The sequence below is a fragment of the Mesoplodon mirus genome (genome assembly GCF_964341445.2).
Source record: "Mesoplodon mirus genome assembly, chromosome: 5".
Lineage (NCBI taxonomy): Eukaryota > Metazoa > Chordata > Mammalia > Artiodactyla > Ziphiidae > Mesoplodon > Mesoplodon mirus.
Genome location: NC_138980.1, coordinates 174,947,675 through 174,966,593, shown reverse-complemented (window position 1 = coordinate 174,966,593; position 18,919 = coordinate 174,947,675). Strand labels below are relative to the sequence as shown.

Genomic DNA, 18,919 nt, shown 5'->3' with positions numbered 1-18,919 from the left:
TTTCAAGGGTATAACACTAAATGCTGAGTAAAAATACTGATTTACTAGTTCAGCATTTCTCCGATATGATTTTGAAGTCACAATAAAACACGCCTTTCACACTACAGCATATTGAAGCTGGAAGTGAATCATGGTACCAGATCCGCCACTTTGCTAAAATAAACAGGATTCAGCTCTCCACCAGCAGCCTCACTCCTGCTACTGAAGTGGATTAGAATACCCCCCTGGGGTTTCCCTGGTGGCGCAGTGGTTGAGAGTCCGCCTGCCAATGCAGGGGACACGGGTTCATGCCCCGGTCCGGGAAGATCCCACATGCCGCGGAGCGGCTGGGCCCGTGAGCCATGGCCGCTGAGCCTGCGCGTCCGGAGCCTGTGCTCCGCAACGGGAGAGACCACAACAGTGAGAGGCCCGTGTACCGGAAAAAAAAAAAGAAAAGAATAACCCCCTGGTTTGAATATTCAGACTTCAACCACCCACCTGTCAAGTAAATGAGTGTAGGCCAGTAACCTTTGGCTCAAACTGAAGTTATCACCTTGAACATGCACATTTACAGATGCCTTCAAATATAGAGCTTTGATATCTTTACAACCAAGTTTTCTGATTAAACTTTAAGGCAGACTTTTAATGTGAGGCCCAATCTGTCCTTTGACCTTCCACTGTTTCACTTCCATGGCGACTGGCGGATGACAGAAATAACTCCAGCAACATGGAAGTAGATCAATCACCATATTGTTTGCCACATGTATAGGGTCAAGCTGTAGATGTATTTAATTGAAACAGTCAACATATAAAAGGAAACCTACAAAACACTCTTTTGAAATTAGACTTCAATTCAGTCAAGAATCTGTCCCCATTCTTACTACTGCTGCCTTAAAATGGTACAACTTCTCTAAATGTGTTGAGTTTTAGTTTTTGCATCTTTAAAATGTAAATGTTAGGACAGCCCTGTTGTGGGGATTAAATAAGAGGATGTATGTAAAACAGATTACATCCAGGCCTCAATAAATGGTAACGATTAATTTTATAAAATTTTATAAATAAGAAAGCTTTGATTTAACAGTTAGTCCTGTGTGTGAATTGAGCTTATAAGATGCTCACAAATCAAGTTGATAATTAACTGATTTTTTTATTTTGATACTGATAGTTCCATTTTCCATGATGCTCAGCTATGGGAAATCTGATTTTTTTTTTTTTCATTTGACTTAATGTTTTCAACTCAAATTATAGGGGTCTTAGATATTTATGAGGAAAAGCCAAGGATGAGTATTAAATGAGTTCAAGATAAAAATAAAAGAAAGGCAGAACTTTATTGTTTTACTAGCTACATGTCTTAGAAGTTCTAGAAAACTGGTAAAAGCTAAATTCATACCTTCCATAGGTTCATTTGAGTATACAATATTCCTTATTTCTGAATATTTCTGGCCCCTTGGACCTAGAAGTGTGGACAGATAGAAGGGTAAAAAAAGGGCTGTAATCCACTTGTTTGCTTCCAAAGGATTCAAAATTACATATATTCCACCATGATCACTGTATCACTGTCAAAGAGAGTCAGTATAGATGGGAAGATGAAAAATAGTTCCTTTCGAGAATGGGATGCTTTTGAGAGAAAACAAAAACAAAAACAAAAACTATACCTAGAGAAAAAATATCCTATAGCTTCCATTTCATCTTTTAATAAAACAAAATGAGATTTAAAAAATCTAATAACGTTTGCTATGCTAATAACATCATTCAGTATTTCAAACATTATATAATGTTCTTACATAAGCAAATAATAAGGACTATTTTGTGTATATGATAAATGCATGTATATCAAATAATTTTTTCTAATTAATTAAAAAACACTTTTTACACATTCCCTCTTGTGTCCTAAAACATTTCTGTAAGGGAGGTAGAACAGACCAGTGCTTTGAAAGAGCAGTGATCCAGGAGCTGGGAAATAGCACAACTCCAGGGCTAGTCTGTGTGTGTGGACCTGGACTCAGTGACTTCGAGGTCCTTCCCTTCCCAAGCACCATACACCTCCAGTTCTCCATCTAAAGTGGGCGCACCCTCTGAACCAGGTCATGCACTAGACCACCACGGGGGTATGGGTCCATCTCAGTGGGATGTTTTATTTACCATCTCCTTTTATTCACATAACCTTGGCATCACAAGAAGGTAAAAGTTACAAAGCCACTGATGGATCAGGGTTTTACCTGAAACAGACAATCAAGTTTTTAATAGATAGCTGGGACAATCATTTAACTTTAATAGTTGAAATGCACTGAGACTTTTCATCTTATGCTTCATTTATGTTCATATCACCTATGAAAAGCATCTCACGATGACCGTATGATGCCATTTAAAAAAAAATAAATGTATTTATTTTTGGCTGAGTTGGGTCTTTGTTGCTGCACATGGGCTTTCTCTAGTTGCGCCGAGCCTGGGCCACCCTTGGTTGCGGTGTGAGGGCTTCTCATTGCGGTGGCTTCTCTTATTGCGGAGCACGGGCTCTAGGCACATGCGCTCAGTAGTTGTGGCATGTGGGCTCAGTAGTTGTGGCTCGCGGGCTCTGGAGAGCACACTCAGTAGTTGTGGCTCACGGGCTTAGCCGCTCTGAGGCATGTGGGATCTTCCCAGACCAGAACTTGAACCCATGTCCCCTGCATTGGCAGGCGGACTCTCAACCACTGCGCCACCAGGGAATGCATGATGCCATTCTAACTCTCCCTGTCTCCTCTCTGTCTGCAGACATTTCTTGGAGGCCATGTGAATGGCTAGGGGCTAGTGATAAAAGATGAAAATGGCCCTGCCCTCAGGTAGCTTTTAGTTTAGTTGGAAAGACATATGGATGCATAATAACCATAACTTGGTGACAGAGATGAGTTTTGTTGTTACAGTAGCCTGGGGTAGGTAGTGGGCCTGGGGAAGTGTTTCTGGCCTAGAGGCACTGCCCAATAAATGCAGAAAGGATGAAATTAAGCTCTTCAGTTTAAGGAGTGCTTTGGGGGTTATGGGTTCTTCATTCCAGGAATGAATGCACAGAGATTAAAAGGTCTCTGGCCCTTTTATACTGAAAATAAGTATAAAATAGCTTACAACAAGATAGGCCTCCAATAGATTAATTCTGGAGGGTTAATTGAATATAGCCTGAACCCCAAAATTATCAACACTGAAGTATTAAGTGGTACACACACACACACAACACACACATTACAACATTTACATGTTTTTGAAAAAAAAATTGAGGTTGGTAGCCACTTTTTACCAAGAGCTGATTTTAACTGCAGCTAATAAATGTGTACATTGAAACTATAAGAACAAGTACGTATCTTAAAGAAACAACTAAGGGCACATTTCAAAATCAAACTTGACAAAGTGTAACTATTCCTACCCTAATCACAATTATCTTCAGAACAGTTCTGTATATGTGTTGATGCATTTATACTGTGTTCCTTTATACGATTAACCCCAAGGAGTAATTTCATGCTTTTTTTTTTTTTTTTACGGAGAGAAAATGTGTTCCAGGTGCCCTTACAAACTCAGGATATATGTCATATTTATATCACATATCAACATGGAAACAGGAACTAGGCACACATTTGCATATTTACATAGGTAAGTATATATAAAGCAGATAGAACACAAGCAATTCACAGACATTCCTGCAGAAGATATGCTTATAATTCCGAGTTACTCTATAATCTTATTGTATTATTCATTTCCTCACTCACAGCACAGAGGGCATCTCTCCAAAGTTGTAAAGCACTCGTAAAAAAGGCAGGAGGGGACACCATAGCCATTTGACAATGCTGCTTCCTGCCTGGCTCCTTGGAGCCCGAAGTCCAACACAGCAGAGGGCCCCATCCCAGCACGTACCTGGCTGAAACTCTGGCCTGCACCTCGGGCTTGTGCGCTGCGGGCAGGGAGCTGCGACGGGGCTGTCTCACCCAGGGCCAAGGTCTGGTTGCTATGGTAGCTGGCTGGATACTGGAAGGACCCTTCAGGTTTGGAATTGAGCTGGAGTGCACTCTGGGAGAGCAGGCTGGGCCCTGCATTGAAAGTCATTTAGAGCAGTAAGTGACAGCTTCAGTGAAGCAGAAATGACATGTATTATTTATTGAAGAGTAGCCTAGAATTATAACACGCACATGATTCCAGCCATCTATGCTTTGAATTCTGAGAACTAAAATGATGTATAAATCGACTCCAGGTCTTAAGTGGGATTTTTTTTTCCTTTTGGTGGTTTAAAAGTTCTCCAAAGAGTGGATTATTTTTTCAAATGATCTCATCCTGACCTACATAAAGACATTTCTAAGAAGACAAATTAGTTAATCAAGCAGTTGTTTTTATATCAGACAATATCGGAAACATTTGAAATAACTGAAAGGTCTACCTATTGATACGTGTTAATTGCGTTTATATAATTATATCTCCTACTTAATTACCAGGATGCTAAAACACTCAAAACCTTCCAATCAGTAACACATTCTATTGTATAAATAGTGATGTAATACCTCAATGCCTGAAGGGTAGACAGTGTGTAAAATATTAATGGCTCTCATACAATGTAGAATTCACCCTGATCTCACATGATCTCTGACGGCTAGTTACCTTTGCCATCACAGCAATGCACAGTAGGAGAACAAAGAGGAGATACAGTGTTTAAATCGGTGCTGCTAACCTGGATGATACTACAAGTGGTGGAGAAAGGAGTCCTTGGCCTCATTATTTAATCATACTTTGTATGAGAAAATGTGGTTTATTTTCTTACTTTCTTTTTAGATGGGATCTTTGCCACAGTTTGCCCATTTCCTTTGTAAGCAGATTTTCTTTAATCAAATTTCATACTCACTTTGGGAATGAAAAGAAATATAGAAGAGTGTAAGTATACTCCTATTTTCTACTGTGTGTGTTTGAGAGGGGACTGGGATAAGTAGAGTGAGTTGGGTGGGGGAGGGAGGACGTGGCATCACAAGTTTTCTCATGTTATCTTTTTTTTTTTTCTTTTTTTTTTTTCGGTACGCGGGCCTCTCACTGTTGTGGCCTCTCCCATTGCGGAGCACAGGCTCCGGACGCACAGGCTCAGCGGCCATGGCTCACGGGCCCAGCCGCTCTGCGGCATGTGGGATCTTCCCGGACCGGGGCACGGACCCGCGTCCCCTGCATCAGCAGGTGGACTCTCAACCACTGCATCACCAGGGAAGCCCTCATGTTATCTTAACCATAGTACAAAGTCACTTCTTTTTTGACGGAGGGTAATTATATACACATGGATTATGGTATAATCATTATCCCATCCTTAATCTGACTCCTTGGCTGTTTTAGACAATAGTATAATTTCTAATAAGTGTAAACAAACTTCAAGTTCCTTACTTCTTTCTTTCTAAGGACAGAACATGGCTTTTTATTTCAAATGAGATTGCAGATTTGACATGACATAGGCCATTTTTTTTGCGGGAACATAATATGTCTTCTCTTAATAAGCATAGGTTCACATAATCTTTGCCTTCAAGACCTTACCCTTCCCTCTAATTCTCTGATGGAACGTCTAAACAATGCAAAAATAGGTTTTCATCATCAGATATTGGATAATAAGTCAATTAGCTAAAACAGATAAGACTTGGTATTTCAGAATCTATACGGTTTCTGGAAAAAAAGTCAAGCAAGGAAATAAAACCATTCCCATCCAGTCCCAATTTCATCATGAAGGGCATTACAAAAGTACGGTTGTAATCTTTTTTCTTGCAATTTAGAAAACAGAGTCCCAAGAAAATAGTATATACCAGATGGTGAAGTTTGCGATAGCTTGCAAAAAATCATTTAATCCACACTAATGGTATAATAGGGCTAATCACCAGAATATAATGCATCTATGGGGAGTGCATTCAGAGTTTCATTCTGGATGCTAAGAACAGATTTTCCCCACTGCTGCTGTTGAAGCTGTCAGGCATGGAGACGGAGTCAAGGGGTGGTCTCTGATGCCCAGGCCATGGGCAGGCTGAGATGTGGGACAGCCTCTGGAAGGGAAGAGGGACCAATGATGGGGCACAGGCAGATGGGAACTGATTGAAAAGTGGAGGAGGATGAGGTAGGTACTGGGACGACAGTGATGAACTGTAGCCAAGGGCTTTCCCCCCGGTCCCTACCCTCCTGAAGGTCACAGCTCAATGGAGGGGAGGGAGTCACGGCAGAATAAGAGAGGGCCTTTAAGGTTAGTGGTCAGCATTTTACCTACCAATGGACAGCTTCCCACTGAGACTTCTTTGGCTATTTCTTTCAGGACAGTCCACCCTGACACAATGGCTTGCACTGGCCATGTCCCCTCCTCCACGATAATGCATCTCCAGGGTAATGAAAGTTGAAACAGATACAATAGTGCAAAGACTTTTGGAGATGTCAATAAAATGGAAAAACAATCTTTAGTGTCATATAAATAATTTAACAATCTATAAAGCAAAAACATTGCATGTCCTGGTTATTTGCTTTTTTAAAGAGATGATGTGACTTTGCTCTGATGAACTTGCATATGTAGCTAGCAAGTCAAAGTGGTCAATTCTGAATAGATTCATAAAATAGTCTCTAGAAACCTACATATGCTCTCCAGGCAGGATCTAAAGGTGGCACTTGAGAGTCCCGTTTTTGTTTTTTTTTAAACATCTTTATTGGAGTAAATTGCTTTACAATGGTGTGTTAGTTTCTGATTTGTAACAAAGTGAATCAGCTATAAATATACATATATCTCCATATCTCCTCCCTCTTGCATCTCCCTCCCACCCTCCCTATCCCACCCCTCTAGGTTGTGACAAAGCACCAAGCTGATCTCCCTGTGCTATGCGGCTGCTTCCCACTAGCTATCTATTTCACATTTGGTAGTGTATATATGCCCATGCTACTCTCACTTCATCCCAGCTTACCCTTCCCCCTCCCCATATCCTCAACTCCATTCTCTGTGTCTGCGTCTTTATTCCTGTCCTGCCCCTATGTTTTTCAGAACCATTTTTTTTTTAGATTCCATATATATGTGTTAGCATACAGTATTTGTCTTTCTCTTTCTGACTTACTTCACTCTGTATGACAGTCTCTAGGTCCATCCACCTCACTACAAATAGACAGTCCCATTTTGAAGCAATTTCAATCAAAAATATGATTTATGTGCTCCTGAAATATGCAACATGAAATAATCAAATCTGTGCATCTTTTATAGAATCAGTCGTGTATTTGATCAATACTCCATGAAAACAAACCAAGATTCTCTGTCTCATTACTTTGTTCACACATGTCAAGCACAGAACCAAGATGTACTTTGACAAAGGTAATTGTGACAATAAGCAATATATCATAATATTACAACCCTGACATAGCACCTGGCAAGGACAAAGCAGTCAGAACAATAGCCAAAACACCACATGCATTTTAGAATGATTTTCCCATTGCTTACTAGGTTTCAAATGAATGGCCATTATTCACTCCAATTTTAGAGAGGACAGATATACAAGAATATGAAGAAGGTTAAAATTACAGGACAATTCTTAATTAGTTTATAATAAAAGTAAAATTTACATGTAACTAACTCTTGATTAGCTTTATTAACATTACTGTGCATTGGGGTAGAAAGTACAATTCTCCAGAGATTTCAAAAACATTTATAGTTTTGGGCTTTAAATGATTATTATTATTTTTTTTTTCTCAAGAATTTAGGACTTTCCATCAAGTCTTGTTTGGGCTAGAGGTAAAATTAGGCTGTATTGCTGAGGTCATGAAGTATATCCACCACTGGGGGATGGGGACAATGTGAGAGGATTTCTTGGGATGCTCGGTGGGGACAGGAAGAGACTGGAATTTAAAATTCCACCTAGGGAAATGGAATGTTGCCTTTAGTGTAATTTTTTTTTTTTTTTTTTTTTTTTGCGGTACACGGGCCTCTCACTGTTGTGGCCTCTCTCGTTGAGGAGCACAGGCTCCGGACACACAGGCTCAGCGGCCATGGCTCATGGGCCCAGCCGCTCGGCGGCATGTGGGATCTTCCCGGACCGGGGCACGAACCCGTGTCCCCTGCATCGGCAGGCGGACTCCCAACCACTGCGCCACTAGGGAAGCCCTGCCTTTAGTGTAATTAATTGCTCCAGAAGAAACTTCAACTATGAGCAACAGGCGATCACTATGTCCTATTAGGTCACCTAAAGCAGAAGGCACCCTCTCGCACGTATGCTTCCAGGACATTGACCTAAGAGGTCACAGGTGACTTCTTTGACCTTTTTGGACCTTCTCCATCTTGGGACAGTCCTCAAAGATAAGCCCAGGGGTCTTATTCAAAATATCTCAGCCCTGGGGACTAGGAAGGAGAGGGGAAACTGCTTACTGATGAATTGATAAAAGTCAAAAGAGTATGTGCCCCTCATCTGCTCAAGACACACTAGTTCAGGGACTTCCCTGGTGGTCCAGTGGTTAAAGACTCCACGCTTCCAAGGCAGGGGGCACTGGTTCGATCCCTGGTCGGGGAATTAAGATCCCACACTCTGCATGGTGCGGACAAAAAAAAAAAAAAGACACACTAGTTCCAAATGGACAGAGGGGAGAAATTCCAAAGGAACTACAGAGTTGAGGGACATGGGACCCGCCATTGATCCTAGGAGAGCATCTTAGTGTCATACCAATGTCTTAATATGTCTTCAAATATCAATATATGAACTGACTAAAGACCACCTAGCAACCGGTGGAAAAAAATGCCCTTGTATCTTTGTCATTATTCTGAGAAGTGTAAACAGGGGTGTGGAGAAGTTAAGCGGTCAGCCAGTGTCGTACACTCCATAAAATGAAGATGAGACCCTGTTCTTGTCTTCCACCTTCAGCTCTGGGAGTTGTGGTTGGTTAACATCAAAGCATATTGAAGTCATATACACACATCAACATTTTAAGGTTGAAAAATTCTTTCATCAGTTTATTTGCAGGAGAGATCTTCATGCCTCAGATTGTGGTACTGCTTCCCCAAAAAACCTCTCCTTAGAGATTCCACGTGTTGGCTGGAGGAAGTCTGCTGTCCTCCAGGAGTGGGGCAGAAGTCAACCTCAGCAGATGGAAAGGCTGAAGTGTTCATTTCTTGCATAAAAATTCAGACCCACTTATAGGTTGTATTAACATATACTAAAACATATAGTCAGTTTCTCCTTAAATTAACTAGATAGTTTAGAGTTTTCCTGATTATGTGCACTCATTATCTTTACACGGCTTTAAAAAAGACTTCATTTGGAATTGCTTATTCTAGTCTCCTTTAGCTAAATATTGGTCCCAGAAAACTGTAAACCTTAATTAAATTACATACTTTGCAATAACAAAGAAAAGCCCAGAGGTGTACAAAGTGGCATTCCCAAGTCATTATTTGGGTCACAATCATGCCAGTTGGAGCAGGTGTGTGTTGGAAAAAAATCCAGGACTGGAACTCAGCAGACCTGGTGGACTCTAGTCCATTTCCATGTTTATGAAAGCATAGATGATGCCGATGATGATGATGAGGAGGAGGAGGAGGAGGAAGAAGAAGAAGAAGAAGATGATGATGATGAAGATGAAGATGAGGATGAAGAAGAAGAAGAAGATGATGATGAAAATGATGATGAGGATATCAATACCTGCTCACATTTCCTGAGTGCTAAGTTCCAGGAACTGTCCTGAGCAGTTTACATCTATTAACCCCTGGAAGCTTAACAAGATCCCAATAAACGTGCTGTTATCCCCCTTTATGATGGCAGAGCTGAAGGTCCCAGTGACTGAGACCGCACACACTGATGCCTAGTGCAAGCAAGGCAGTCTGGTTTCAGAGTGTGCGTTCTTTCCACACTTCATTATTTGTTCTCTAAAATTTTAATATCTACAAATTTGAGTACCTAATGAGATAATGGATGTGAAAGTGCTTGGAAAAATATAAACTGCTACACAAATGTCAGTTATTAGTATTATTATCTAATTATCTAATTACTGAGCCACATGATCTGAGAATAAAACCCTGATTGGAATTTGTCCTGAAAACCTTATTATAGTACTGTCCCATATATCAGTGTTTTCTTTCAACAGCCTGTGAGCTTTCATTCTGCAAAGGAGACATACAAGGCATAGATCATTAAAATGTCTTGAAATTAAAACCAAACCAAATAAAACCTAGTGTCAGAGCCAAGAGATGGGGAAGAGAAAGTTCTCTCTTAGCCTGAAATTCCCCTCTTTATCAACCTCAAAACATTCTCAAACTTCAAGTGTTGTTTAAATGTCACCTCCTTCATGCAGCCTGCCCTGATGCCTGATTGCCCCAGGGAAATTAACCCTACCCCCTTCATGCTACCTTAACACTCTGCATAGACCAGACTCTGAGAAATTTCAAGAGATATGTGTACAGTATTACACAGAAGGAGAGTAATAGGATAAAAACAGGGAGTCTGAACATTTATGTGAAAGGAGCAGGACTCTGGGATTGGATACTTGGAGACACTAGAGGCCAGGGATTTCCTGGAGTGCAGAGAAAGGAAACCAGTAATAATGGAGGAAACATGAACTGCGATAGTGGCCACTGTAGGAAGGAAGAGAAAGTGCACATTTAAGAGGCATCCTTTTTAAAAAGCTCATCGGTATTTGGGGACTAAGTAGACAGGAAGGGAAAGACAGCTGAAATGACTGGCCACTCTTCAGCTGATCTCTAGCAGGATCTCGCTGACACTGCACTGGGTGCTGGGGAGATTCCCACAGTGCAGAGTAAGTCCTTCTAGAAAGCCGAGCAGACAAGACAGAACTCTTAGGGTCAGGTGCACACCTTCTGTTTCTACAAGTTTTAAGGTGATTTATTGGCAGTTGCTAATTCTGGTCTGCTTCAGTTGAACATCTGCCCCAGAACTCAGCAAATATTCACTAAAGGAGTGTGAAAAAAGCAAAAACTCCCCTCACATGTCATTCCAAGGGAAGGATTAGCAAGAGACATATGTTGGGGACCCCATGTTTTGGGGAAGGACAGGCTTAATCTTAAAATTACAGAATTGTTGGAGATGGTGGGAGTTCACATAGTTAGAAAGGGAGTCTGGGCTTGATTTTAACACTGGCTCTAACAGACCTGACTCTCTTTCTAGGTCTTAAAAAATTTCCAAGATCAAAGCTTGGTTATATGTTAGTGAAATTTTAGGACAGAGATGTAATTATCCAAGTCATCAGTGGTGGAAGCTGAAGCCTCCAGAACAAGACAAGGTCTTTAAGTGGTAACTAAGATATCAATTTAATTCCGAGAGATTATTTTACCATCAAAAGAGTTATTGACAAGAATGCACTGAAATAAACAGTTATGAGATCTAGGCAATGTCTCACATAGGCGCTCAATTAATGTTTTGTTAGGTTGTTAATTCAGGATAATCAGGAATAATAAACACACACGTTGAGACAGACAAATTCAGGATTGAATAAGTGACAAAGGCAGCTTTGTTTAGATTTCCGTTTGTCAGGAAGTTTAGAAACATTCTTTACTTACTCTTAGGTTAAACTGACTCTTTCAAAATAATATAAAATCTTATCTTTACGTAGACCATGAAAAATAAAGTCAATAATATTCACACACATCGATAACCGTCAGAGAATTTGCATTCATTTCCACCCTCTTGTTATCCAATCTTTGTGGAAGGCTAAGAATAATTTGAAGGTTAAGTATTATTTTATTTTAAATGAGAATAAAATCTTAGAGCAGCAACACATAAAAAGAAAGGGGAAATCTTTTAGTGGAAAATGTTGAGTAAGAAGAAAGGAAATAGCTAGTGGAAATTATATATATATATATACGTGTGTGTATATATATACACACACAAAAGGGCTATTATAAATTCTAAAATCAATGAGAAAAATTGTCAATTATTTGTAAGGTGATTGAACTGATTTAAATCAAGCTTAAAGCACTTTAGTCATATCATATCTTTAGTCATAACTCTACAGCGTAAAAGTACTGACTTTTGCTTAAATTGCACTATTAATCAGTTTCATTCATAGCAGCAGTTTCTTCTTTATGGGCTTTGGATGAACTTGCCAGTTTACAAACCCACTTGGAACAAGAGGTAGTTAGAAGTGATAAACTAGTTGTTTTCTCCTGATCTTCACTAGTAACTTGAAAAGATCACAGGTAGGAGTTTCACTAACCTAAAATCTACCATCCCTAAAATTAACTGAAGGCAAAAGCTTGAGTGGCCCATTTATGTAAGAAATCTCAGGGCTGATGTGGTTGTTCTATAGGCAGATGTGTTCTTAAACTTGATTTCTAAGTCTCTTTCTTCAGAATATCAGTTTCATCTGGTCAGCTCCTTTCAATGTATAATGCTTTACTAAAAGTGAGAACTTTAATGGTCCCAAGAATACAGAAGTACTCGTTCAGTTTTTAAACTGATTTAGATTCAATCAATGCTACTGGCCTAACTAGTCTGCTTTTTCAAGTTTGACTACTGTATGTGAAATAACCAAAGATGGGTAAAGCTTTCACATTAAATACAATAACTTAGTTTCTTTACATCTGTATACAATGAAGGGAAATAAGCAAAATGACATTTATCACAAAAAATAAACTTCAAATATAAAACTTTGGTTTAAAATGTACAGCTCAAGAATTTTACTGTGCATGGGATTTTTACATAATGTTATATTCATAGAATGGTATTTTTATAGCTTGCTCTAGTCCCCAACTATTTCCTTGAACAGTTTTGTCTTTGGATTATTTACTATTTAAAAAAATTAATGTAGCACAAAATGAGGAAAAGCATTATATATATTTCTTTATAAATTAACAGTCTAAAGATAATAGATTCATATTTCTCACTATTAATAACTGCAAAAAGAAATAGAAAATTAATACAAATCAGTATAGGAGAAAACAAAATTTAAAAGCCAAATTCTGAAAACATTACAATGTATTTATGGAATTACACTAGCTTAAAGAACCAGTTTTTGATTTGCTACAAATCACAGACTTCTCCCTAGATGCCTGCATGGTTTGCTCACACATTTATTCAGGTCCCTGATCAAGTATCTTCTCACAAAGGATGACTTCCTGGCCCTTTGATCATTCTCTCAAAACTAGAGTAGTTTTGGGACTTCCCTGGCGGTCCAGTGGTTAAGATGGCACTTCCACTGCAGGGGGTACGGGTTCAATCCCTGGTTGGGGAACTAAGACCCCACATGCTCCAAAGGGCTTTAATTTACCACGAGTCACATAGAATACTATTTACGATACTAAAACTGGGAAGTGTTTAAAAGAGAAGGCTGCGTCACACACTTTCCATGAGCCGTCAGAGCGATGATGCTATCAAGTGCCACGTAGCATCCAGGAAGCTTCACTGAACACTCATCATGTGTGATTCTCATTCTATTTTTGTTGTTGTTTATTTTATTGAAGTATAGTTGATTTACAATGTTGTATTAATTTCTGCTTTACAGCAAAGTGATTCATTTATACATATATATACATTCTTTTTCATATTCTTTTCCATTATGGTTTATCACAGGATAATGAATACAGTTCCCTGTGCTACACAGTAGGACCCTGTTGTTTATCCATCCTATATATATATAATAGTTTGCATCTGCTAACCCCAAACTCCCAATCCATCCCTCTCCCACCGCCCCCCCCAACCTTGGCAACCACAAGTCTATTCTCTATGTGACTCTCATTCTCACTCTCTCTCTCATTGTCTGAGAATGAGCATGGAAAGGCAAAGAGCATCATGGGATTACTGTGAAAATGGGTGCCTTTGCAGCCCCCCTTGAAAGGTTCTCAAGGACCTCCAGGAATCCCAAGTGCACTCTGGGAAACACTGCCCTACTCTACCGCCCACTGGCTTTGTCATTGCTGGAGGCAACTACCTACCTAACTTTATAGTATTTAGAGTGCTTGATTTCAGCCTTTTTTGCCTAGAATGGAAATGCCACAAGGGCAGAGATTCTCTGTTCTACTGTTAATAAGTGCTTAATATAGACGTTTACAAAAAGAATGTAACACCTACCTGTGCCTATAGTGATACAATAAAAAGCCAGTATGTTAAGATTTGATTTTATCAGTTGCTGTTGAAGTGACTTATTGTTTGATCAGTGGCAGTTTTAATATTTTAAATTCTGGGGGAATCCTATATGACATCTCCATAAGGTATTACCAGGAGACCCCCCCCTCCACTGTGCCCCGGGGAAAAGTCTGCTTAATCTGACTTTCTAACAAGAGCTTTCTGCCTCTTTACTTTTCCTCACTTCCACCAGCTTTCATCTGACCCTCATGTTTGTGTGTTGTGCACCTGGAGTGCCTTGACAATTTCAAAACCCAATTATATTTTCATTAAAAATTTCCTCAGGCTCTAAACTCTGTGCTTGATTCGAGGAGACCCAGATAACACAGATGAGAATGATGTTTTTAGTGAGAAATTTGCATTGTTTTCTCTTGCTTAGGGAATGGATAAGAAGCACTTGGTATTTTACGTCTTTGCACATCAGTGGTGGAAGCTGAAGCCACAAGAACGAGACAAGGCCTCAATTCCGAGGTCTGCCTCTGAGCTGGTGACCTCTTTGGAGAAGGTATAGCATGATTCTTAAATGTCCATGTGAAAGAAGGAAATTTAAAAGAAAGAAGTGAACATTAGCTGAAAAACAGGTGGAGATAAAATCTGGAGGGAAAGATAATGATAGCTCCCTGGAGGATATCACCACAGCCTGTGGGCTACCTGGGTGATTTCTCTCACCTTTTGCTCACACCTTTCACTGCTAACTTCCCATTGGCTCTATAACGCCAAAAGTAGTGGAGGAGGTGGGTGTGTGAGAATTTGGAAAGGAAACAAAAGGACACATGTAGCATCAGACGACTTCAGGCTTGAACCATGACAAACTTCTGCAGAGGAGACTCTCGTGTTTGTATTTCAAAAATTTGGACCAAAGGGCATATGATGAAGTAATTTCACAAGAAATGAACAATTCAAGGATGTACTCAACTAACTTGAATAAATGCATGTCCAGGAAAGGACTTGGGGTCTCCAGAGCCCAAGTGACAGTCATCAACCACTGGTGGGGTGAGGGGAACAGTAGGACTTGAATCCAGGTCTTATGGTTCCAAGGGCAGGATGGGCTTCCTTGAACCCCTACCCAGAGGCTCTCCACCCCATCAGGTCTAACTAAGGACCTGGTTTCCACCATAACAGGTTATCAATATTGTGAGCCACATTATGTATATATTTATTATTTTGGTTATTCTAATTACTATAAAAATCTTATACTCTTAAACCACTTCTGAATCCTTTGTTGCCATGTTGCCAGGAGTTATGAAAATATTCACTTCACAAGGATGTCTCTTACCTTTGTTATTATTACATAAGAACATATGGGATAATATTTTATAGCATTTTAATAACCTGATCTCTCAACAATTTTCTCACCACATAGAATTAATTATATTCACAGTAATTAAATGAAAATGACAGACTGTAAATCAAGAGTAATAATATATTCCCTTCTGTCAAACTACATATGATTATTCTATTTGGATTTTACCTGCTCAGAATGGTAACTTACATGATTGATTCTTGATTTCTTGAATATATTCTGATTTGAGAACTCAATAAGATAACACTGCTTTCTTTGCCATAATACTCAGAATATCTTAAGTTCCTAAGATTTCCTTCCTACTGAATGCTGGGATTTTCTAAGATATGGTAGAATTTCAATTTGTCCAGCTGCTATAGAAAAATACTTGCTATTTCAAAATATAATAATTAAACAAATTAACAATCTCTATAAACATATAGGCCCTTTTACCCCAAGCTGTCCATTCTCTTTCTGATTTCGACTGACAAATACTTTCATTAATTTTTGGCTGAGATATAATGACCCTTATTTCTGACTTTGTATCTCCAAGGATGCATGGATTAAATATGGTACTTGGTCCATGGCAGTTTAAGTCAAGCTGTATATTATATGAGAAGCTAATGGCCCTGAGCTTCTGTCAATAACTTTTTTTTTTCCAGTAAAGCAGCAGCAATTCTGGTGACTCCATGACACGTATTTATTAGAACTGAAATTACACATCCAGCAGTCACAAAATAGTGGTGGGCGGCAGAGGTTGTACACATGATTTACATACTGTTTACGATAGCACTTTGTAAAAAATGGGAAGTGTTGGAAAACACTGATAACTGTAGGACGCTACAGTCTGTATACTAGAGGAGTTATTGCTTGCCTTAGGGTCAAGAAGATGGGTTTACTGAGATTCAACTTTTACTTTAATCAGATCTTGGAAAGAAAAATAACAAAAGCTTTTAAACAACAAATTCTGTACTATGTGCTTAGGGGCTGAGACTGGTTGCCATTGTAATAAAGTTTCAAGCTGGTTTTAGACTGTATTTCGTGTTGTTTTAGTCTCCTTCGGGTTAGGACTAAGACACTGGCTCTCAAGGGCAGCGTGCCAGGTCCAATTTAGCATCAGCTATTTCATGTCTGTTCTAGTTAATGAGTCCATTGATTGAATCATCACACAAACAAGGGACTAGCAGAATCTCATGGGCTTGTGCTAATTATATGAAACATGTCGAAGAGCCATTACATATTATATGCGTTATGTTTATATAAATATAAACACGTATATTGTTCTAGTATTGAGTAGAAGGTTGTGCTGATTATTCTCTTTGTTCCACATATTCATTCTCCACCCTTCTCCCCTCAGAGACTGTTTCACAAGATCCACTTGGCACTTGGTTTATGATTGGACTTGGCCAGTGAGAGGCACGAGAAGGGCATCAGAAGTTAGAGGAGAGAGAGGCCAGGGTATTTATTTCTCTGCTCCCGCCAGCCTTGCCTCTTGACTCTGCTGGTACTAGTCCCTCGATTTTTCCTTCGGGACTAAGGGTGGCAAGGGTTTCCATCGGTTGCTACCCCCTGAGTATCTCTGCAGGCATTGATTGCTCCCTGAATCTTGCTCACTTCTTGGTAAATCGTCCCCTAATTAAATTCTCTTCTGTTTAACTTTTTTTGAGTAGACTCTATTTCCCATCTGGACCCTGATGCAAATACAAACAGCAATTAGGATTATTAATTTATGATAGTCTAAGTACTTAAAATTAGCAATAATTGATACCCCAAATGATAGCTGTCTACTCAATATTTTTAAATTAACTTCCTAAACTTTATTCAGTTCGTTCAGTCTCAAACTGACTCTGAAAATGTTAAGAACAAACATTTCATAAGAACACGAATATTCCACATTTCACTGTGGTTCAGATCTTTTGGTATAAAATTTTCAAGTGGCACTTTCATCACCTGTGTTTTTTGTCTGTTTGTTCGTTTTTTTATTTTGCTTTGTTTCTTTTCCTATCTTCAAACAAGGAAGCAGGGCCTTCCAAAAAGAATAACTAACTAAAATCTTAGGAGTTTTCAAAAAAATAATTCACTACCTAATAACATAAACTAAGTAATATTTCTGAACACCAACTAATTCAGCAGTTAGCAAATATATTTCAAAAAAATCTTACTGGAGTTTTTAAATTTCCCATAATGAAGATACACCTTTTGTAGATAGTGTTTGAAAACATTCTGCAGAAATACGAAAGTGAACACTAAAAGTTCTTTCTACTTCTCTTCTGGGTGTAGCAGAGTGTCTCAATTCATAAATTCAGGATTATTAGTTGACTTAAAGTTTTTTTTTTTTAAGTTCATATACTTATCCTTTCTATTATTTTATTGATTTATCTCTTTTAGTATTCATTTATTTATTTCTTCTACTCCTTTTTATATTACTTTATCTCTGCATTGCTTCTAGTATTTCCATCTTCCTAGCTTCTTTTGTTTTATTTAACCCTTTTTAAGGTGTCCCAGTAATGAATACACAACACTTTACTTTTTCTTTTATTTTTAATAATAAATTATGATTTCCTCTGAGTGCAGTTTTTTACCATACACTTATGTTTTCATTATAAAATGTTGCTATTCTGGGCTTCCCTGGTGGCGCAGTGGTTGAGAGTCCGCCTGCCGATGCAGGGGACATGGGTTCGTGCCCCTATCTGGGAAGATCCCACATGCCACGGAGCGGCTGGGCCTGTGAGCCATGGCTGCTGAGCCTGTGCGTCCAGAGCCTGTGCTCCGCAACGGGGAGAGGACACAACAGTGAGAGGCCCGCGTACCACAAAAAAAAAAAAAAAAAAAAAAAGTTGCCATTCTATTTGCTTTGTAAATAGTATGTAGTTATCTCTTTGCTTCTGTTTTGATTCACAGTGGCCAAAAGTATGTCTCTTAATTTTAATGTGATTATATGATTGCTTAGCATTTTATTATTTACTTTTAATTTTACTGAATTATCATCAAAGAATGTGGTCTTCCTATGCTTTTTAATTTTTAGGATTGTCTTTACAGTCCATCAGCTGATCAATTTTTATAAATTTTCCTTGGACATATATAACAAGTGTTTATTATTATTCAAAAAATGTTTTTAATTTATTTAATGCATTGATTTGTTAATTATTTATTCCAACTTTCTGTGGCCTTTCTCTTTTAGTATTCAGTCTGATTCTGAATACTAAAAGAAAAAGTGTTCACAATACTTTTCATCACCTTCTTTCATTTTTAATAATTTTTAATATCCAGGTGCTATTTTGTTTGGCACATACATATTCACCAGATTTTACCACATAATTATAAGTTAAATTATTTTTACTGGATAATTCCTTTTTGACCCTGCTTAGTGCTTCTGCATTAAATTCCACTTCACCTCACATTATTCTTCCCAATCCCACTCCTTGTGTTCATTGTATTTGCTGTCACTACTTTGTCTATTCCTTTAATTTCAACATTTATTTCATTAATATAAGTGTGTATATTAAACATAACATCACTATTTTATTTTCATTTACTGCAAATTTGAATTATTCTTTTCAGATAATTCAGTGCTTACATATAGTGTTAGATTGAT

The 18,919-nt window shown here is 38.7% G+C and overlaps 1 protein-coding gene across 2 annotated transcripts in view; it reads right to left on the bottom strand.

Annotated features, from left to right (window-relative positions):
* Positions 1-18,919, bottom strand: part of CTNND2 (catenin delta 2) — a gene marked incomplete at its 5' end in the record, with an annotated part of 948,683 nt that overhangs the window by 433,031 nt on the left and 496,733 nt on the right. For both annotated transcript variants that reach the window (XM_082623542.1, XM_082623543.1), the window contains one exon: positions 3,862-4,034. In XM_082623542.1, the coding sequence (XP_082479668.1) occupies positions 3,862-4,034 (173 nt within the window). The remainder of the gene's footprint in view (positions 1-3,861; positions 4,035-18,919) is intronic.